The sequence below is a fragment of the Scomber scombrus genome, chromosome 3, assembly GCF_963691925.1.
Source record: "Scomber scombrus chromosome 3, fScoSco1.1, whole genome shotgun sequence".
NCBI lineage: Eukaryota > Metazoa > Chordata > Actinopteri > Scombriformes > Scombridae > Scomber > Scomber scombrus.
The window spans coordinates 13,297,849-13,320,472 of NC_084972.1; the positions used below are offsets into that span (position 1 = coordinate 13,297,849).

At 39.9% G+C, this 22,624-nt stretch overlaps 1 protein-coding gene across 1 annotated transcript in view; it reads right to left on the reverse strand.

The window, feature by feature from the left end:
* Window positions 1-464: 464 nt before the first annotated feature.
* Window positions 465-22,624, reverse strand: part of LOC134004346 (arf-GAP with coiled-coil, ANK repeat and PH domain-containing protein 3-like) — a 55,853-nt gene continuing 33,693 nt past the window's right edge. Inside the window, exons 5-24 of the mRNA XM_062443581.1 lie at window positions 20,318-20,376; window positions 19,644-19,827; window positions 19,373-19,417; window positions 19,123-19,218; window positions 18,417-18,491; window positions 17,048-17,059; window positions 11,116-11,228; window positions 10,329-10,380; window positions 9,987-10,087; window positions 9,664-9,775; window positions 9,263-9,495; window positions 8,369-8,438; window positions 8,139-8,233; window positions 7,797-8,017; window positions 7,564-7,656; window positions 7,190-7,282; window positions 5,186-5,409; window positions 4,776-4,885; window positions 4,025-4,135; window positions 465-3,587 (exon numbers count right to left, since the gene is read on the reverse strand). Coding sequence (XP_062299565.1) covers window positions 3,440-3,587; window positions 4,025-4,135; window positions 4,776-4,885; window positions 5,186-5,409; window positions 7,190-7,282; window positions 7,564-7,656; window positions 7,797-8,017; window positions 8,139-8,233; window positions 8,369-8,438; window positions 9,263-9,495; window positions 9,664-9,775; window positions 9,987-10,087; window positions 10,329-10,380; window positions 11,116-11,228; window positions 17,048-17,059; window positions 18,417-18,491; window positions 19,123-19,218; window positions 19,373-19,417; window positions 19,644-19,827; window positions 20,318-20,376 — 2,247 coding nt within the window. The 3' untranslated portion in view covers window positions 465-3,439. The remainder of the gene's footprint in view (window positions 3,588-4,024; window positions 4,136-4,775; window positions 4,886-5,185; window positions 5,410-7,189; window positions 7,283-7,563; window positions 7,657-7,796; window positions 8,018-8,138; window positions 8,234-8,368; window positions 8,439-9,262; window positions 9,496-9,663; window positions 9,776-9,986; window positions 10,088-10,328; window positions 10,381-11,115; window positions 11,229-17,047; window positions 17,060-18,416; window positions 18,492-19,122; window positions 19,219-19,372; window positions 19,418-19,643; window positions 19,828-20,317; window positions 20,377-22,624) is intronic.

Sequence of the window (22,624 nt, forward strand, 5' to 3'; positions counted from 1 at the left end):
AACAAAAGCAATGATATGTCAGTCAGTGTTCATTTTCCCAGCTGGATATTTGCTGTCCTCCTTCAATGTAAGGCTAGGAATTAGACATTTCTGGCATGTGAGAAAATTTTCAGTGATGGTGTAATGATGCTTGTGAGATCACATAAATGTTTTACACAGTGGAGACACTGAATTATTCAAGGCACAGTGTTGCTGCTACAGGCTAGAAACTCAGACACTATTTGATACCCTAAGGACTAAAGTGATCATTAAATAGCATATGAAAAAATCGTGTTTACACTCTGCACCTCCCTTATAGTTGTTATCATTATGTTTTACTGTATTTTACCGCTTTGAATAAGCCAAGTGCAACCCAAAAGCTTGTTTTAGACCAAAAAACACACCCGGTCAGAATGTAAAAAAAATAGCATTCTCCCAACACCTGGCAATGGTTTCAACACAACTATATATCTGCAAACAATTAGTAGTGCATTGATTCATAATTCATAATTTAGAGCAATTATCAAAGTTTTGCTGTGATGTTGAGAGAATGTTACACAAGTGAGGAGACAGGAAACAGAAATGAGAGCAAAAAGCAGGAAGCAGGGTTAGTTCATCAAGAGTTTCTCAGTTTTATTGTATGCACTTTGTTTTCCTTTTTTTCCCCCTCAGTGCTTCTAAAGACAAGGAAGAAAGTATTCCAAAGATATCCAAATGTCAGTGAACAGAAGAACACCTCCAAGTAGTGCAGAACGGTGTTACAGTTCTGCCTGACAGGTTGTTTTGGAAGAGAATAAAAAGACAAACATAAAACAGATCAGACAGTCAGGATCTGTGATTGAATGAGAGGCAGGCAGTTGGCGTTGAGTTAAAATACACAAGTGTTCTATTTACAGCATGTTTGCTTTGAGACAGCACCTTTAACCACTCCAATGTCAATAAACACAATAGACAACACATTTAATACTTCCGCTAGGACGAAGGCCCCTAACAGTTTGGTCACAGTAGCTTCACATAACCCCCTAGACTGGTTCTACTTGCAGTACATTGAACTCAGGTCAGTCACATTTCTGTAACCTCTTTTGAACATGTGAGTACACCAACAGTGTTTCTACCACTCTGTCACTTCACAAAGCATGGTAAGACTATGCTGTATCTACTCTGAACAGTTTAAGTTTTTTTTTTAAACGATATATGATGTGAAGTGATATCATACAACAATGTCAGACACTTTCCCTTTAAAAAGTCTTTGGCAGAGGAAAATAAAACCACAACATTACAAAAATAATAATTAAAATTACTGTTTGTAAGCATTTGTAAAAAAACAACAACAAATAAACAAAAACCAAAGACAAGAAATGACGATGATAAACGAAAGATTTGGTTTGTGAATGGCAGAGAGGTGCAAAAAGTTAAGAACATCTGACACCAGAGGGGTCAAGGTGTTACATGCTTATTTCACAGGACTGCACTGCACAAAGTGATCAAACCATAGAAACATATCTTATCATGCTAAGAATGCAAATCATTTTGACATTCCCAAAAACAATCCTGGCAAAGCATGCAGAGGTTACTGTAAGCATTGACCAGCAAGGGAAGACATGAGTCCTTTCACCCCACATGTGTTTAAACCACACTTACATGTGCTCCATAATCTCACCACAGCTACTGTAACATGGATGACTATTTACAGTAAAAATGGACTTGTGGTCTTTTAACCATGAAGTCACCTTTGTTCTTTAAAGAGTGGTGACCAGAAAAATTGTTTATGGGTGAAATGCAAATCCAGTTCTATACACTCCCTAACTGCACTGCCCAAAGACTTAGTTCTTCATGCCCTGGTTTGTCTGCACATCACCTTCACCATTGAGCCAATTCTCATCCTCACTAGTAAACAATGAGCGACTGCAATTAGCAAAATAAAAACAGAATATAACTTGAACTTCCTTTAATAAGCCATCATTGTGTTTGAATGCTGATTAACGTATATATTGTAAGGCCGGTCCAAAGAGAAAATGAAGGCAAAATGCCATTTATGAGTGTTATTCCATGATGTAATATAAAGACTTCCTGCCATAAATTCTGATTCATGCTTTGATATTAAAATGACAATCATTAACAGAAATGCAGATGTGAACTGCACTCAAGAATCCATTGCACTGGTCCTCTGGGGAGATAAACATAAATAAAAAGACAGAAATAAAATAGACTAGATAGACAGTAACTTGAGTGGACAAAAACAATGTAAAAAAAAACAAACAACGAGCCACACTAACTGAATGAAAATAAACAAAATTATAATACTGTAGATGGGAAAAGTGCACAGTTTCTTTTTTTCCTTTACATAATGTATCATAATAGCATATTATTTAACTCTGTCTCTCAGTATTCTTTACACATGCGCTCATTTACTCTCCTGTTCACTCACTCACTCACTCGTTCATGTCACACAGTATCTTACAAAGCAGGCAAGGGTCATTTCCCCTGAAAGCCCTTCAGCATTTTTGTCACAGTTTTATATTTTATTTTCCTTCCTGACTTCGCTCTATACACAGTTAACTACTTTGCCCACCTACACTGTAGCTTGTCAGCTACTCTACTTTTTATAATAATGGAACAAATACCATTTTTTCACCTCATGCCACAGCACATAGTTTAAAGATTACCCATATAACTTCGAAATATGCATATTTACATCTCCAATTAAGAAGAGATGGGTACATAGATGGTCTGGATAGATATAAAGTGTAGAGGGTTAATGCAGCGATTCTTCAGAGGTACGAGCTGTTAGGCAACAGTAAACCCACACCCTCCCATGAGAGGTCACACCACAGTATGATAAGTTAGAGGATAACTCTGTTAACAAAATACCAAAAAGCAGATGTCATTTTACTTTGTGTGTGATGTAGCGAGCATTGCATGGGTGGTGCCGAGTAAAATGCCAAGCAAGAAATGTAGTGGCGATGCAGTAAAAATGGAGGTGATGACTGTATTGTCAGTGGAGTTAGGTCCATCAGGGGTCTCCCTATATGGCACGAGGCACCCCCACAGTAAGCGAGTGACTCTCTCTCTCTCTTCAGACACCCTGTTCCCAAGAAGTTACCCACAAGTCTATGTAAGTAAAAGACTTGAGATCAGTGTCTAGGGGCAACTTCCCCTATATGATTATTTTAGGTTCCAAGTCAGGAGAAATAAACCACAGATCAGCCACAGCATTGAAACCATCAGGTGAATTCTGCTAACGTCTTGGTGCCAGATACGACAGGACACCTTCAGAGGCCTTGTGTAGTCCATGCCTCAACGGGTCAGAGCCGTTTTGGCAGCACAAGGGGGACTTACATAATATTAGGGAATGGGGTTTTAATGTTGTGGATGATCAGTGTATATTCATATATATATATATATATATGTAGAGAGAGAGAGAGAGCACAAGTTATGCTCCTGGATACATAAGTGACCACTAGCATTCTTCTATGGTGAGGCAAATGAATTCCTGGATGCACTTTCTATACTGCTGCTCAGTGGGGCTGCTGCTGTGGTATTGACCTGGTTGTCCCAAAGGGGCCTCCGCCTCTCGCATCTCCTCGTTCATCCGCGCAAGACGCAATCTGAAGAACAGAGAGGGCAGAGGAAAGAGGAAAGGAGTTTTGAATGCGAGAAAAAGAAAATAAAGACAAAATGGTGTCACTAAAAAAATAGAAAATAATACAATTCTATTTACTGATATTTAGATGTTTTGTTCCTACACAACACATTTCAAGTGACATTTTGATACATTTTTTGAATAATTGAAAAAAACTGTTAATCAGTCATTTAAAAATATGGAAATTGACACAAATGACACTAAGCCATTTTAGCCCCATCTTAAATTGAAGGAATACATTAAATTAATTGCAGAATATTCTGTGGTGTTTGAGGCACTTCCTTGATCAGTTACTCAATAAATTTCAACAGTTGAAGCAATGAATGATTAGCAATGTATGGACTTGCTTATACTGTAAAAAAAAAAAGTGTTTCAGGTCTGAGAAGAACTGGGGTCGCTTACAGGGTGACGATGTCTGCGTTGGCAGCTTGGACAGCGATGCTTAGTGGGTCATGACCCTGCTCGTCCACCTCTGTCTGTGATGCTCCTCTCTTCAAGAACAGACACACCTGGCTGTGCAAAAGACACAGACACAGAAAAGAACGCTGAACAGGAGGATTATTGACACCACTGGATAAACTGAGAGACACTAAATGGGTAAATGCATGTGGAATAAAATGTAAAAAAACAAGGAAAGTTTTAAAAATAAACTGATGGATGTGGATAGGTAGTGCCATTTTCTCTGTGCTTCAGCCTGTGGTTAAAGATCTGGTTTCATGGCCTGTTTAAGCTGCCCCACAAATAATTAAAAATAACAATGTGGAACAGCATGTGGTGTAAAACCACAATGTCAGCGCGACAAGTCTCGACATAGGTCGTTCAGTGAGAGTGGCAAAGATCTTTCAGTTCTTTGATAGCGCTGTGTCCTGCATTTTCTCATTGCTATTGCTGGAGCAACTGTAGACTTATAAGCAAAGAAAGATTAAGGGTTAGAGCCACTAGAAAATTTGGCTGCGAGCAGTTTCAGTTAGTGTTGCAGAGGAAAATGGTTTCCTCAAACAGCCCCATAGAAATACGAGAGGTAGTTAAATACTCAGTTATGTGAACACCACAGTTTCTACATTACATTTTCAAGACATTCAGGGTGAAACATGAGGCACAGAGAAATCAGAGGCGCATAATATGTTCCTAATACCCTGAAGGCCTTTCTTACCCAGTGTGACCCAGGTAGGTGGCGTGATGCAGAGGGCCCCTCCCTCTCATGTCTCTCTGGTTCACATCGGCTCCATTCTGAAGCAGGAACTCACAAGCTATCAGAGAGCCCTGGCAGAGAGACAGTTAGACAGTTAATTATTGGTTATTTGGTGTGAAACTGGTTGTGGTAAAGTGGTAGACTTCCTCCTTGTTTATCATTGTTTATGGCTATGGATTTCTTATGGCTGTTGGTTAGACTCATGGTTATGCTGATTTAACTTTATGATATGGCACCTTCAGTAGATCATGTTTTTAATTTTTAACCTAGGAAGTCCCATAACACTTTTATATCTTTTCAGTAGAAATAGACATTAATTCAGCAATTAAAATCCAAACAATCTGATAGGTAGAAAAAATGCAGTGCCTCACCCCAATCACAGCTTGAATGAGTGGCGTTTTTCCCTCCTCCTCCTCACTTGCAGCGTGTATATCAGCCCCATGCGCCAATGCCTCCGCCATGAGTGGCAGGTTGTGTAGGCGGGAGGATCGTTGGAGGAGTGCACCAGGGTGGAGCTCCCTTGGGTCCTCGGGGTCTGAAGACACTTCCTGTTCGATTTCCACCTCACCACTGGAGGACTCCTCTGACTCCTCCTCTGAGGGATGGTTGGGGAAAGGGACAAGTGTAGGATGAGAAGTGATTTAAGACTCCAAAATCTCTCAGAAGCAAATGCAATGTACCAGCGACCTCTATGGAATTTTTCTTGACTTATTAGGGCCCGAGCAGCGACTGCAAGTCGCCTGGCGAAAGCCCTATTGAAATTGTAATGTTTATTATTAGGGCCCGAGCGGCGACTGCAAGTCGCCTGGCGAAAGACCTATTTAAATTGTAATGTTTATTATTATTATTATTATTATTATTATTATTATTATTATTATTATTATTATTCTTCCGACATTTCGTGCCCCAATTTCGCCCCTTTCCCAAATGCGAAAATGCTTATACTTTTGCACGGACGTCCGGCCTCATCCGAAATTCGATATTTTTGGGTGGTCGCACATGGTCGACGCAGAATGGCGGAATAGCGCCCCCTACAAAGTCCAAAAATGCCCATAGGGAATTTTGCTAACTTTGTCCTATGCTCACAAAATTCGGTACACATATGTATTATACCCACATATGCAAAAAAGCCTCTTGACCTCATGACCTCAACCCAACAGGAAGTCGGCCATTTTGGTTTTGATTTTTCCCGCCTAAAATTAACTCCTCCCACAGCGTTCGCCCGATCAAGTTCAAATTAGGTATGCAACATCTCCAGACCTAGTTGAGCTTAAGTTGTGCTCTGCGCATCCGTAGGTCAAAGGGCGTGTCTGCCAGGGCTCAACTAACTTTGGCGTGCTCGCCATGTACATACGAGTGGCTCTCACGCCCACATACTTCATCCAATCAGCTTCAAACTTGCTGGACATGATGATTGCTCCGCCCTGAACGTCCCGATATATTAACTTCCCACGTAACTCATAGCGCCCCCCCGGTGGTAACAGGAAGTTAACTTAAATTCATGAAAAATACATAGTTGACCCCATCAACTTCATTCCACTTCTAAAACATGCAGAACCAGTTGGTGAAGCTACATTATGAACACTGTGAAGCTACGAGTAATGGCGTCCCTGTGGGGGCGTGGCTACCATCAATTCCTCGCCATGAAAATACGTATCATCATCATCGCATCCCATTACTGCCCCCTGGTGGATGAACCATCAAATGCTCATAACTCCCTCTTGCTTTGTCCGATTCACTCCAAATTTCACATGACTGATGAGTGGCCGCCCTGAACACACCAGACCACACCAGACCATATGTGTAACTACCTGTGACTGCCCCCTACTGGATGAACGAAACATTGCATTTTTGGCCTCCTTCCAGGTTTTTTCTCACTTTCTGCTTCACGCCACAGCCCCGTCATGCCTCAGGCCCCGCGGTGGCATGGGTGAGCGAGGGCCCGCCATCGCCGCTTGCGGCTTTAATTTATATATGATTCTGAAAAAACAACTTAAACATGCAAAGTTCAAAATGACTTTACATATAAAATCCATAACTGAAAAACATGCAGCCATATTTCAGGTTTCTCACAATTTTCTTTGATTTATCTATATTGTACTGTCCCCAAAGTGTTTAAATCAGTGCACAATTTGAGAGATTTCTCACTGGACAGAGAACATTATATCTGTGTTTTTATCTTATTTTATTTATCAGCTTAATTTGGTGGGCCAGGAGTTTTTAATACCAGTTTTAAAAAGTAAACAGTGAAAACACACCACATAATACAAGTACATGTTAAAGTAATGCATCAGATCACTGATATACTGCAGGGTGATGACGAAACATACACGGTAGTAAGTGGGCTTTTTACACAGCACATGCCCTAAACTGACCTTCTTCTGTGACACTGTCCACCACTGAGCCAAAGACCAGGATGTCAGTGCTGCCATCAGTACTTCCTCCCAGGCCACTATCACTGCTGAGACCTGCGGGGCCAAGCAGTGCCAAGCCACGGACACGTTAATCATTACACAGCATATAAATAAACTGCTCATAAACACACACACCACCATCACTGGTAGAACTGCACAAGTAACATCAAACCCGTCAAAAAGAAAATCTAATTAAATGTGTGAGTTATGTTATTGGAATGATCTTGAAATGTTATGTCCTAAATTATTTCCATTCAACACTTCAAATTATGTTTTGATCAGTATGCAAACTTATCATCTTCCAATTGTACTGATGTGATGTGTAGTGGACTTACTGCGAGGACCAGAGCCAGTGTCAAAGTAGGAAAAAAGTGAGTCCAGCTCATCTGGACAGAACAGGGAGTCTCGGCGAAACTTTGCTGCAGCTGCTGCCGAAGGACAAAAGATCAGGACAGGATTTCACTTCAGTCTGGACTCTATTAGTACAATCTAATGAAGAGTTGTATGAGTCTTGAGGTAAGATTATAGACTACACAGAAGGCATGGCATCCATACTCATAACACTGACCTGCAGAGAGATTTGCAGGTGAGGCGCTGCCGGGCTCATAGCGGTGGTATTTCCTGCGGGCCTTATTGGGGGCCCGAATGGAGCTGTTGTGTCGGTGGCACTTTTTCACTGTCCAGGGTCGGGACTTTCTTTCACCCTCCACCAACGCCTCGCTCCCACTCATCTTCTTTAGGAAGCGTTTCTCCACGTATTTAGACTTGATCCAGGTTTCTTTCTCCTGTCTGTAGGGAAAAGATCATAAACTGACAATTTTACATGTTGACATGACGTACAGAGATCGAATGGGAATGTTGCTGTCCTTGTTTTATTTGCTAAATGCTCCAGCTGGATTAAAACACTTACCTTGAACTGGACGGTCCAGGTTTTTTCACACCAAGCTCTTCGCAGGCTCCCTCATAAATCTGGTTGATCACAGTGTTTCCCAATTCACACATTAGCTAGAAGAAACAAATAGAAAAAGACAATAAAAAAACAGCATATATGCACAAGAGCAATTAAAAATGCACCTCTAGTGGGAAAAAAGCACACCACAGACAGAAGAAGCTGTAGGGAAATGTGTTGGGGAGACGCACCTTGAGTAATTCTGGCTCCCATGAGTCTAGCGTTAGTGAACGCACTTTAGAACAGTGTACGCCTAAACTCCTGAAAGAGACAAAAACAAGAAATAAGATTATATCAAGCAATTGAAAGATAACACAAGTTTATATTTAACCACAAGATTTTAGCACTTCTGTTCCTGCTTCAGGGGTGGCAGGAATCAGAAGCTAGTTGACAATATTTTCTGTATCTTTACACTGAAGAGACTCTGGATGTCTCTTCTTCTAAACCTATAAAAGGCTTATCAGTCTTATCACTGAGGTAGCCAAGCAGAAGACAAATTATCTGTTTGGATTACAGCTGTCTTGATAACTGTTGGTGTATTATCTCTACTCATAAAAGGGCTTTGATTGATAAGTCGGTGAAATGGACAGTGGCGTTGAATTTGACAAACAACTGCATATCAGAGGACACACTACTATATTGCAGTGAAATCATCAATCAAAAAAATGATCCGTGAATAAAATGTGATGGCTTAATGCAGATGGTTGCAGGTTGCATAAAAAACAAGCAGAAAAAGGACAAAGTAACTTCTGCAGAGCGTGACATGGCAAGAAGAATCTGTGAGGGATTTCCCCCTGTGTGAAGATAAAACTGAAATAACCAATTCACTATACAGTTATTTTTACACACACTGACATCTAGGAAATTATCACATCATCACCACACAGTAGCTCTAAACCTTTCACATCTGCCTGCTCTGTCTCAGTGTTGTGTTTGATGACAGAAAAGGGACTTTAAATGACTCTGTGACTAATAGTCACCCAGTTTAACATTTAAAAAAGTGTGAATTAGCTCAATTCAACTCAACTGGACTGGCTATTGGGAGCACCAGAGGAAATCCTGGTGGGCTGGTGAAGTACACTTACCTGTGGATCCCTGAGCACTCAATGCAGAGCAGCACTCCAAGGTTGATGGAGGCCCAGCAGGGAGCAGTTTGGCTGCAGTCACAGCACAGCTCATTTCCTGGCAGGGTCTGTATCCTCTGGAGCAAGCTTTCTCCTCCTCCCCGAACTCCCTTATCTGCCCTCTCCCCCCTCTCTCTGGGTTCGCTGGCAGAGTCAATGCTGCTGGTGGAGGGTGAGGCTGTCCGGTCCAAACGCTGCAAAGACAAAGGGGACAGGTGACTCTGTAGCAAACCTGGACCAACATGTTATCAAGTTTCTGCGGGGCTTAAGCTTATTCTTTGACCAGACTAGACACATAAAAAAATAGCACGTATGTTATCATGTGACTATTGCTGTGTCTGTGTTTATTTGAGTATTCATACCTCAATGTAATAGTTGTCCGCTATGTCTTTGTAAGCAGAAGCGATGCTTGCCTGGACTGCCTGGATCCATGCCTGCCGCAGCTTCTCAGACTCAGCCTGCAGCATACAGCTCCTACAGGTGTATAGTAGCCTACTTTAAAATACTGACCCATGACTCTCTAATATCCTACACCTACTTTTAACTAGCTAGTTAGTTCATTACAAATGTTAATATGTAACAACTAATTTGAAAACTGAAAATCATACTGGCAAAATATCAAAACGTTGTTTTTATAATGGATTAATTTGGGTGAAACTTGATGCAAAAACACATACAAACTTACTTAGTGGGTGAAACCACCTCAAAGCAAAACCTCCTCTCATTATCTTCACATGGTTTGACTGAGCACAGCCTCAGGTCCTCCACCACAACTGTCAGAGAGTCCTGTCATTGCCAAAGAGGAGTTTTACATTTGAATTCAAATAAGCAAATCAGCTTCCTTATTACTGGTGGGGAAGGACAAGTTACGGCATGAATCTCGTCTCTTCCACCAATATGCAAACTGGATGTAATCAGATCGACTTCAACAATGGCGTTAACATCGCTTAACAGTCAAACACAGAAAATGGGCAATAGATGGGTTTCAGTATTGTGAAATCCAGAAATTGTTTAAAAAATCAAATACCTTGAGTTTCTTTTGGTAGACCAGCTGGCTGTTCTGTATAGAAAACCAGCGCCTTGAGGAGACAGATGATGTGAAGTTAGACATTTACAGTGAAGTGTAATCAATCAAATGACTCCACACTTAAATCAGATCCGCTGAGGTAAAAACATAATTGACCGATTTGGGATGAGGGGAAGGCAGATGGAGAGCATTCTTTCTACTTATACAAACTGCTTTAAATTTTTCAGAGATTCTTCACAAAAATCAGACTCTTGACATTTGAGCCCTAAGAATTTGGTATAAAATATCAAACCCACTTCTTTTTTAACAAAAAAAAGGTAGTAAACAACCTTTCCTCTGACTATATGTGCATTATTGATACATTTAGAGCTTCATTATCAATTGATCTGTTGATCATTTTCTCAATAAACGATTGTTTGTTCCATAAAGTGTCAGAAAATGGTCAAATATGTATATCATCATTTCCCAAAGCCCAACAGTCCCCATCCAAAGATATTAAGTTTAATATCATAAAAGACTAAAGAAACCAGAAAATATACACCTTTAACAAGCTGGAACCAGAGAAGTTTCTTTGAAAAAAAAAAGAGAACCAAAGGTGATGACTTTTCAATTAATCAACCAATCAATTAACCAACTAATCCATTAATCAACTAATCATTGCAGCTCTAGTTACCCAACTATTGCATGTTTTGGATACGCACCGGTTATTTCATTAGCTTTACTTAGACTGTCTTTTGAATTGTAAGTGGGTTCCCACTCTGTTATCACAGTCTCTCTACTCTTTTACCTGTTCCAGGTCTTGAAAGCATTGCTGGCCCTCTTAAAGAGGTAGCCCTCCATGACGACACCATTGGGCGCATCCACATTGAACTCCAACTTGGGGTCATCATAGGAAAAGTCCTGTGGAGAGAAGGTATATGTAGATGCACAAGATCAACGTCATGGTCTGGCTTACTTTGTTGTGTTGTTACTATGTTGTTATTTTCAGTTTGGCCAATGTACTGGTAACTTAAAATTAGTGAACTATAAAGGCTGAGTATTCATTACTTTGTTGTTTGTGTGAATACAGTACACACTCCTGCTCGGCTTAAAAAACCTACAAGTGTCATGAAAAACAACTGCCATCATCCTCTGAACTCCAGCCAGTTCTCAGAGTTCTCAGAGTTTAAAGGAGAGTTTCACATTTTTTCAAATTCCATCTATCTAAAACAATAATAGCATGCTCATATGTAAAGTGAAATGGTTATTGGTGGATGTAATCATTCACTGTGTCCACACTGAATACAAAAAGATCCTTAGTTTCCAATATTAGTGATGATGAACAACATCTAAACTTCTCTTTCTGTGGGCAGGAGGCATTGTGGAGTGATGTGTATCTGATGTGTACACCTGAACGTAATCAGCACTGCAAACAGCAGCTGAGCGGACACAATCCTGCTGCTGCACCACTGCTCTGTTATGGACTGAGTTTCTTTAACATATGTCTCGTCACAAATGCCTCTATCCTCTCCCCATTGGCTATCTGTTCATCAGATTACCTTTAAAGATCACATCTAATTTCCACCTCTCTAGATGACAGCTTAAACCTCCTCTTATCTTTTTGGTCACAGAGAGTTGCATTTCCGAAGAAAGGCATTCATATCCGGATGCCATCTGCTCAGTGAGGTGAACTACAAAGAGACTGATTTAAATGGTAGCTAAGTCTGAGATAAGGTTCCATTGTTGTTAAGTCATTCAGTTTGGGGCAGGTGCAGATACATTATTGTTATGTGTGTTCTTCAGAAAATTCCCACTTTAATTGTCTTCATAATTTCTTTGTGTAGAGCAGAATCCTTGAAAGAGAAGTGACATGTGACAACATAAAATTGCCATATTTCTTTTAAGCAACATGTGTTATTTAGGCTACCCCTAAATAGCTTTTTTCAACTTTGAGGATAGAAAGACCAAAAGAGAAGTATTTCTTCTTGCTAAATTCTACTTTGAGACTAAACAGCAATGACAACATGTGGCATTGTCACACACCAACTTCTTTGTTATCTACAGTAACAGCTCCAATTACTCCAGCAGATTATGCATTGCTTTGTTTGAGTGTGGTCCAAATTTAAATGCACAAACTCAGAAGTATACATGATAAAGTAAGGAGAAAGTCTACTGTTAAAAAACAAACAACAATAAAAAAACCTTCTGCAAGCTAAAGAAAAGCGAAAGCCAAAGAAATAACTTTCCTCACCAGTGTATAGTCCAGCCTGCCAAATATCTTCACCACACTGACATCCAACAGCATCGCACCAATAAGACAATAAATAACTTAATGATAAATAATAATGAATGATAATAAATATCTGTGAGAAAGAGCATCTGTAAAACATCCCTCAGGTTATCTTACAACAGCGGAGAAATGCACGCGCATCACAATGACTGTCAGCCAACAACAGAGCGCTCGTGCCGCTCCTTCACTCTCCACGCCACCTGCAGCCAGCTCTGGCCGCGTGGATTTGGCGCGAGCGCTCATTATCATACAGCTGTCACGGCGTCCTCGTGCCCCTCTGCCCCCGTTAAGGCTGACGGAGATCAAACATTTCATTTTACAGCGGGGGGGGGCTGCACATGTGCATCCGTGCCGTGCCTCCTCAATGCCCCTCACCACGATTTAAGACTCCCCTCTAACCTCCGCAGCTTTTTCTAACGCCCGAGGTTTCATTCACAAATTTGGAAGGGACAGCTTTCCATCTGTCCGCGTCTCAGAAACTCCATTCCTGCTTAATCAAGCTGACATTATTGCTCCCCAAACACCAGCCCGGAGCCCCTTCTTCCCAACTTAAATGGGAGGACCGTGGAAGAATGCAGTGAACAAGTGTCCAGCGGCACAGGCGGATACCACCCTTTAGGCCGATATGAAAACCAGGGGCCCAGAAAAGTTTGTATAGCCTTCTACAAAAATGACATATTGTATTATTTAAGAACGCAAAATACAAAGCAGCCAGAGAGCTGTTAGTGGACGAACAACATACCAGCTCTGCTGGAATAATGCAGCCCATCAAAATGACACAGCCATCATAAATACATCAACTTTAAGAGACAAATGTTTATGAAGATACCATGGAAACGGTTTAACTCTTGTCCTGAATGTAAATGTTATGGTATATCTTACAGGAAGTAACAGATAGTCTGTTTATTTGTTGAGGATTTTTTTGTTGCGTCAATATGGAAAGTATTGACTTTTTTTTGTTAATGCCCCATTAGAAACAAAGAAAGAAACATGTATTCTTAAATCCATGATTGTGGTTAGAAACATACTACACAACACACAGCTTCCACTGTTTACCTCTCTCTCACATGTAAAAAAGTTGTACAGCTAAGTAACAATGGAGGAGGGGAAGACTGAGGGAACAATCCCCCTGGGAGCCACAATGAAGTCCTGCACACATAAAAGACTGCAAACTGTGACAGAATAGGGAGAGGGATAAAGAGGGGGCATGTGATTTGTAGAGAGAGAGAGAGAGAGGGAGAGAGAGACAGAGAGAGAGAGAGAGAGAGAGAGACAGAGAGAGAGAGAGAGAGAGAGAGAGAGAGAGAGAGAGAGAGAGAGAGAGAGAGAGAGAGAGAGAGAGAGAGAGAGAGAGAGAGAGAGAGAGAGAAAGTTAAAGGGCCTATAAATAGGGAGGGGGCTGTAAAAAACTGAAAGTAAGGGGGGTAAAGAGTTAGACAAAAGGAGGAGAGGAACAAAAGATTGTGAAAGGTCTGTGTATGACTATGTAAAATAAATAAATAAATGTTTATAAGATTTCACTTTTTAAGCTGGAAATGTTTTTGTTTACAGATTGAATGTAATAATTAAATGAATGGACGATATGGAAAGTAGCAATCTAGAAGAATCACCTATGGGGAGTTGTGAATGTCAAGTTAAAGCACTTCTTCCCCACTTAAATCTGCAATTGTTCCTTTTGTGTTTTTTTTTCAAGACATCCCTGTCACACACCTGCACCTCTGTTACAGTCCTTGGTTGAAGTTTAAGTTTCCTAATAGATTTTTAATTGTTGAAAAGTGTTTGTCTTACACCTTTTCATTTCTCTCCCCTTATATCCATCTTCCTCCTGCTAAAAAATGACCTGTCTGAATCAACATTCTAAACTACTTTCATACTCATTCTCTCCTGAAAATGAATGCTACAGTTAAGCCTTAATGGGCTATTAATAAAGGATGTATATCATCTATAATGTATTGCTTCCTGCAACACTATATTTGCACACAATGGCAAGTTGTTCAGGGTAGAAATTTTGAAGTGACTTATGGTAACATTTTCTCCTGAATCTCTTGATGTTGAATGACTTTTTTGTTCAATGTTTCCAGAAAAAATAAAAAAAATAGGAGGCAGAAAAATATTCTATCTGAAGCAACATTCATATTTTCTACTGTGTTATCACTGAGTGGCTTCAATAATCATCTGACTAAGATCTGTGTGTTCACCACCTAATGATTTTTTAAATTTTCTATATTAAATTTTGTCTGTAATATCAAAAGACAAGATTATATTTGAACTTAATTTTAAACTTTGTGCAGCAACAAACCAATTGCAAGATGCATAGCAGGATGTCGTGAAAGAAGCTAAAATAAAGTGTGGAAACAGAGATTTTTTTAGTTATAAATAAACTAGTTTTTAGACAAAGTTACCATTCAGTGGCTTCATCCTGCTCTTGACATATCAGCTTTCATCTCATACACCCACACATGCATTCAGACAGTTTCAAAACCCATCTCCTCTTACACACAAAAATGTACAGCACCTACTAATGAACCTATATCTACACCCCGCCCTCTGTCTATATCTGTCCTTTGTCTCATCCTCAGTGCGTTGTAATGCCATCTGTTGACTAAAGCTGGCAGTGGTTGGAAGACGAAGTGGGTTTGTGGCTGGCATCTAGTACAATCAGATCTCACCAATCTCTACTGACACTCTGACCTGTCTGGCTATGTGTTTACTGGAGCTGAACCTGCAAGATAACATCAGAGAGCAGAGCCTGCTGCATTTAGATCATCTTACTGCGGTGTCTGTGTTTATTTTATTGGATTTCAGGAGAAAGTACCCTCTCATACGGACAACAAGAGCTGTCAGGATTTGGTTTTACATAATATCAACATCCAATATACAGTGCGAATTGAAGGCGCCACATAGAGATTACACTCTGTGGGTGACAGTTTCACAAATCCAAACATCAAGCGAATATTTAGTTAATATTAAAGCAAAGGTGTGGCCCTTTATTTCAGGAAAAAATGTGATATGTTATTGTAAAACATGTCTTACCAAATATGACATTTTCATCCCTATTTATAGATTTATAAGTACTGAATCTCAACTCTAAACTAATCACAATACCTGAGGGTTCACACTAGATTATTATACTGGATTTATACCAGCTTTGTCAACAGTAAGTGGATAAGAGTGATAAACTGTGGGATGAAAAACGTTTTTTTAAATGCACTCAAACAACAAACAACACCCTATCTTACTGGAAGAAGCTCCCTAGAGATACAGTGAATTAATTAAAAATACCTCTTACAGTGACAATTATGGAGTGATTGTGACACACATGGTTGTATGTACAAATACTGACACCGAACTTCATACAGTATCTCTTCAGCCTAGCAAACTGAGGAAAGTGAACTCTGTTAATTGCAGTAAAATTCTGAAAGACAATTTGCTCTCTGTGAATTCATCTTTAAAATTCCACTGCATATATAATACAAAAACGTCTTCATTTTTTGAACTGGTAGGTTCAAAAAAAGACGATTTTTGGGAGAGAGACGTTCATCAAAAAGAATCAGGCAGAGTGAGGTGAAAAATGTGTGAGAGTGTGTGTGTGTGTGTGTGTGTGTGTGTGTGTGTGTGTGTGTGTGTGTGTGTGTGTGTGTGTGTGTGTGTGTGTGTGTGTGTGTGGTTTTATAAGAAAGAAAGCTTGCCCCCATGCATGTGAGGGAAAAGAGAGGGAGCTGAGTGTAACTGGAAGGCAATCACAGACAAACAGGCGAATGCTCTTGCACCCACTGCTGCTCACGGTGACGCCTCCAGACAAACACTGACGTCCTGCACACACATTCCCACTTTAAAAGACGACAAACACACACATAATATCCGCACTACAACTCCAAATAGCCTATTGATTCCTGCAATAGGAGCCAGCATGTGATGACCATAAAACTGCTCTCCATAGATCAGTCAATCAAACTGTTCTACATTGCTAAACAGCTATACAAATACACAGGCATCTGCTGGGTCTATATTTCATGAGGCACCATTATATGAGCAGAAGGTGTTTATGTGAACACACAGCAGGCATTTAGGGTAGTATCTAAATATGTAGTGAGAAAGAAATGTATAGGTATTTTTGGTCACTGGGTTATCGACAGAACTCAGAGAACATGATTCAAGAACAGCATCTGAAAATACAACATTGTAGGCAAGCTAAAACAACAACAACAACAACAACAACAACAGAAAACACTGGCTAGTGGGACCACTGCTGTTTTTGTCCTGAAATGTCACACAATGCAACAATGCTCCCACAGTTTCAAGCTTTTTCTGTAACCTCTAAAAATATATATGATCGTAATATTGCAGTAATATTTGGATGTTTAGCACTGCAGCACAGGACATGTAATGTGCAGATCATGAATGAACTTTATGTTTCACACATAAAGTAAAAAAAAAGAAAAGAACCAACCTGCATCAGAGTCTGGGAGAAGAACACAGTCAGGCCAGGGCCAAGAAAAGGAGAGAAAGAGAAACAACATTTAATATATGTAAACAGCCACTTCAAACTAACTGTATGAAGCCAAATATAAAATATTCTGAGCACATCATGTCTGAATCTTTTATTTTTAACATGCAATTAGCAATTAGCTTGATTGTTCCGAGAGCTCTGGAAACATGCAAGACCTCCAAGAAAAAGCTTAAGTGTGTTTGCCTTGATATTTAAGCTAAGGACATTCATAAATGACAGCAATAGACAAGTGACGTCATGTCGCTGTCTGGCAGAAACCTTGTATCTCCATATTTTGTCTTTTTCTTTTCTTAAATCAATGCTATTGGTCATCCTTACACCTGTCTGTGAGGAAGAATTAGAAAGAGCTTGTGACTAAATCTTGTTACTTCATTGGATCCATTGGATTTTTTAATTTCCTGAAAAGCAACAATTTTGGACATACAAGGTTTGCGGCTGACAGTAGAGGTAGAAGTCAGGTATTCTGTGATAGGTTTTCATGATTTCAGAAAGGTCAGGCACAAAAGCTGCTCGGTGAGTCTGGCAGGATGCCTCCACTTGGCAGCTAAATCAATAAGAGGGAAGGGCCAAGTCGGGCAGAAAAACAGCCGTGTTGTTGGCATCTCTTCAGGTAACAGACGGATGATTTTTGTGCATCTGTGCATGTCAGACAGTGGGAGGGTTTAAAATATATGTTTTGTTTTTAAATTTAGTTGAGCGACACAGAAATCAGATATATCAAACTGTCTTTTTGGGAATTATTTGAACCGGAAGAAAAAACTAAATTCAACACTAATGAAAAGGCTCTAATTATTTTGGAGGCTTTTTTATGCCTCATTGGATAAAAACAAAGGAAAAGATGACAGCTCGAGTCACATAGAAGACGATATAAAAATAATTCAAAGGTTCCATGGAAAGCCTTTTGTTCAAGCGATGCATTTGATGCTAACATAAGATATGTTTCTCTTATGATAAGACCCATTTTAGACTCCAGACAGTCAGATGAATAACTTTTTTTAACTTGAGTCTTTTACTGAGTCTCTTCTACTGACTTAGGAGGAAGCCGTCATGCCAAGTTAGAGGGAAAAATGTGTCTGGAGCCAAAACTAGTTCAGCAACCTTTCGGGAGGCTTATCCGATTTTCCCATTGAGATATCAGAAAATACACCACCATCAAATTCCAAGATGAACATAATATGAAATACATCAGTATTTAGGGGGAAAACAGGGAGGTGATGACATTTTATAACTGCTGTATGTAGGTGAGAGTAGAGGAAATAGACAATGGGTTAATATGGAGGGAGGAGGAGAATTTGTGTTGTTGTCTCACTCTCTGCTGGATGAGAGCATGTTTGTGCTCCAGCTCCCTCTTCTCCATGGCAGAGTCAATGACCAGCTGATCCAGCTGCACAGAGCAGAAGAAAACGAGGGAAACAAGCAGGATTAAAGACACTTGGAAACACAGAAAAAAATGTTTGCACACAAATGCTGTCTTATCTCTAATGTATGAGTTTTATGCCCATTTTATTGTTGTCAGCAAATATACTGTAATTGTCTTGTGAAATGTGCATCAGTGTTAGTTCACTAAATCATAGAAGAATGGCAATAATTCTTTAGGATTATAACATTTTGCCACAACTCATATTTCAAGAGGCTAAATGTGGCTTAACATTTCAGCTTTAAGAGAAAAATAGTAAAGAATCTAGGATTGGGGAAAGGTTGTTTGTTTTGGTGATATATCTTTCTATAGCAAATAAAGCTGTTGCCAAGATTATGTATCAAATCTTGCAAAATATATTGATGGGAGGGATCAACCTACAACTGCTCCAATATCTGGTTAATGGAGTGACAATGACAAGATGAATGCACAATAGTTTGATTACTCCAGTGTGTTTATTATTTGTCTAAAGAGCTATTTGCCACACAGGGCTGCTGTAACTGTACTGATAGTTGTCACAGTGCTGTTTGTGTGCACATTTGTTTTTTTATTTTTTATTTTATACATTTGTATTTTGGGTATTCTTGTTTTGTCTTACTTGCGCAGCCAGTTTTTTCATATATGGGTCAATCTCATCCAAGATGTTGAAGCCTTGTTGGAAAAGAGTGTGCTGGGCACGCATGAAGGACAGCATCTGCAGGAGATACACCGGAATAAATTATTTTTAACCCTTCCAAAACACAAACCACAGGGGCTGTACATATTTTTCAAACATATACTGAACACATACAACTATGGTCAGACATCAATGTGAAATTAATTAATGGAGATAAATTAGGGTTACTCACTGCATCCAGGATTTCAAACTTCTTCTTGGCCTGAAGAACATTAATCTACCAAAACCAAAAAGGAAAAGATAAATGCAGATTCTCTTAGTGATTAATGGGAGTGTTTTTATATGATTCAGCCATTTAAATAACAGTTTCCAGTGCTGCCTCCCTGCATTTTGGAGTGTTTTTATTTTTATTTTTTATTTGGGCTCAGCAGTTGTTGAGTGTCAGCGTCACCTACTGGACAACACTGGTAATATAATCTGGAGGTTGTGCCTGTGTGTTTCACCTGTAATACATAGTCCAAGGCCAGGTGCCTAAAGGCCTTGCGGCTGAGGATGAGGGCCTGTGTGGCTTCCTCAGCCTCATGGACCTTGTTCCTGGGCGCCTGGGCATTCTTCACCTGAGCCAGCTCCATGTCCTCACGCACCCGGTCAAATTGCTTCTTGGTGTCCTTGAACTTGCGCACATCCCTGGTGGAGAAGTGGAAATGATCAAATACTGTCCGCCCTGTGGTGTTCATGAGATGAATAACAATCCTTGAATCTTTGAATCAGAAAGTCAGAATATATCTGCCTTGTTTTTTTTAAATTTTTTTTTACAATTTCTTTATCTTTTGCAAGTCCCACAAATGTATGAAAGTCCAACTCTGAATGTTTAGAATGTCCCATTAATTATTATTATGTGATATAATGGTTTCAAGGCAAATGCTGAATTTGGTTGCACAAAATTGACAAACCAAGACATTTAAGACATTTATATCTTGGGTTTGATAGAATGGTTTAATATCATGCTCAAGTTTTACAGGTCACCTCTCTTAAGAGGGAAAAACATTCAATAGTCCCAAAAATACTTGGTGAGTCTAGGGTTTCCATCTCCATCACTGTACCATTAGTATGTACAAACTTTTTCTTTTTGGCAGCTGGATGAAGTTCCTTAATGAAGGGTCATAACTATACTTACTCTTTAATGAATGTGTGAAGCTGCTGCTTGATCGACCTCTGAGCCTGGTCAAACAAAATCTGTGGGCAAAGTGGGAAAGAGGAGTGGAAACATGAATCATTTAATAAAATAAAAGCCACAGTTAAAGAAATGTGCACCAACTATAACATCTAGTTAAATAAAGATAAATATATACAGTATGGTACTATTGAATAGGACTCAAAAGATCTGTTTGAATAGTTCAAATCTGTCGTTGCAACTTTTGACCACAAGATGGCAATATAAATCCTTCCATTTTATTAATGTAACAGCTGATGCCATAGACACGCACACACACACACACACACACACACACACACACACACACACACACACACACACACACACACACACACACACACACACACACACACACACACACACACACACACACAACCTTAACCATAACCAATTAACGCCTAACTCTAACCTTAACCAGGACTTCAGAAATGACGTTTTCCCTCATTAGGACCAGCTTTGGTCCCCAGAGGACTACGGGTAATGACAAAGGTCCCAGTGACACGCACACACACACACACACACACGTGCGCGCTCGTGCGCAGGCAGGCATTCAGCTGCTGCTTCAACAGATTTTTAGCCCTACAGGTTTGTTAACCATGAGACTCCCATTCCTCCTCCTCCTTCTCTAATTCTTTCTCTCTCTCTCTCTCTCTCCACCTTCGAAAGGATTTTTCTTTCATTTACGTATTTGTGCTCCGCATTTGTGTGTGTCTCTTGTTGATTCTTCATGTGCATGGACAACATGGATGCCTCGGCGTATATCTCAATACACAGCCAAAACATATATGTAAAGATGCACAAACACACACATACACATACACACATGAACTCACACAACAATGCCATTGGATTAGATTCTGATAACCTCATTGTTGTATTCAAAGATAACCTCATTGTATACAACAATCACTGTTGGCAGCCTTTGGATTAAAATTTATATAGCAATCTTTAGTTTATAAACATACACACTGAGGATTACAGGGTTAGACTATTTGTGTGTCTGTGTATGTGCATGTGTGTGTGTGTTTGCAAATGTGTAAGACTGATGGTTCTGCATTTCTCTCTTCAGGAGTTCACAAATATGTACTCTGATTGTGGGAATATAAACCATCTGTTACTCCCCTGTGACTGCAGAGCTTTAAAACATCTTTTCAGAGGACTGCTACAGTGTGTTGGGCCTCATATTGGGGACCTGACCTTCTACTCCTTTTTTACATGTGAGTGCACCTGCAATTATTTTAAGGCTTTGTATACATGACATACGACTTTATTTTAAGACACTGTAATGTAATATGTTTTAAAGAATACTCCAGTGATTTATTACTGAACTTCCATAAATGCAACTCCCCCTCGAAAATGCAACTCGATTAGGGGTTTTAGTGGTGGTAGTAGCAGTACCCCTCCTGAGTTGATGAGTAACCTAAGCTTGAGGGCCCCTTTAATATGCAGAGGAAGAAGTTAAAATATGATCCAAATTCAACCTTTCACAACTTGTGCAGTCCTCTGCCTGCAGAAACAAACATTTTTTTCCTGTTTTAGACTTATATCTACTGGAATTATGCGTCATTATGTGTCATGGGAATGTAGACAAGTTGAGCTTTAAAGATTTGGTTCTTTCCATGGGGGTGTGACTTATCCGCCACTTCCATGACACAGAATTAATTCGCAGAAAAAGATCTAAATCAGTTGCATCAGAAAGACTAATCCAAATGCTCCAACCAAACTGGTTCTGGATTATGATGACCCAACCAACCTACAGTATGTCGACACTCAATGCCCCAACACACTCATCCTCAAAGATCTCACATTCGAAGATCCTCAGTATTTTTTATTACAGACGTACCATCAGTCATCTTTCCTGCATGCGTAATAACGGCTACGAAGCAAATTAGCAAATCAGCAAATTAGCTTTCTGCAGGTTCTACTACACCAGAAAAAGTTGCATTATGTTGCCACTACAAAAATCTGTTCAAATCCTCTATGATATGATTATAATCTCTTACAATTTGGGGTGGGATTTGTATGTTTTGAAGTAAACACATCTGCTCATCATGGTATGTAGCAGCTGATACTTTCTCCTGTTTGAATGGCTTCTTTCGTGTCTGAGGGGAGCTGAGAACATACAGAATTGGGCACTAGTGGGTGGTCGAACAAAGACAGATTTCTTTTCACCAAGTCTTTTCCTCCCCTCCCGCCATCCTTCCATTCATACGGTTTGCCAGACAAGCTATTAGTGTAATTCCTGGGTGTAGAGTGGAGAAGTGGGAC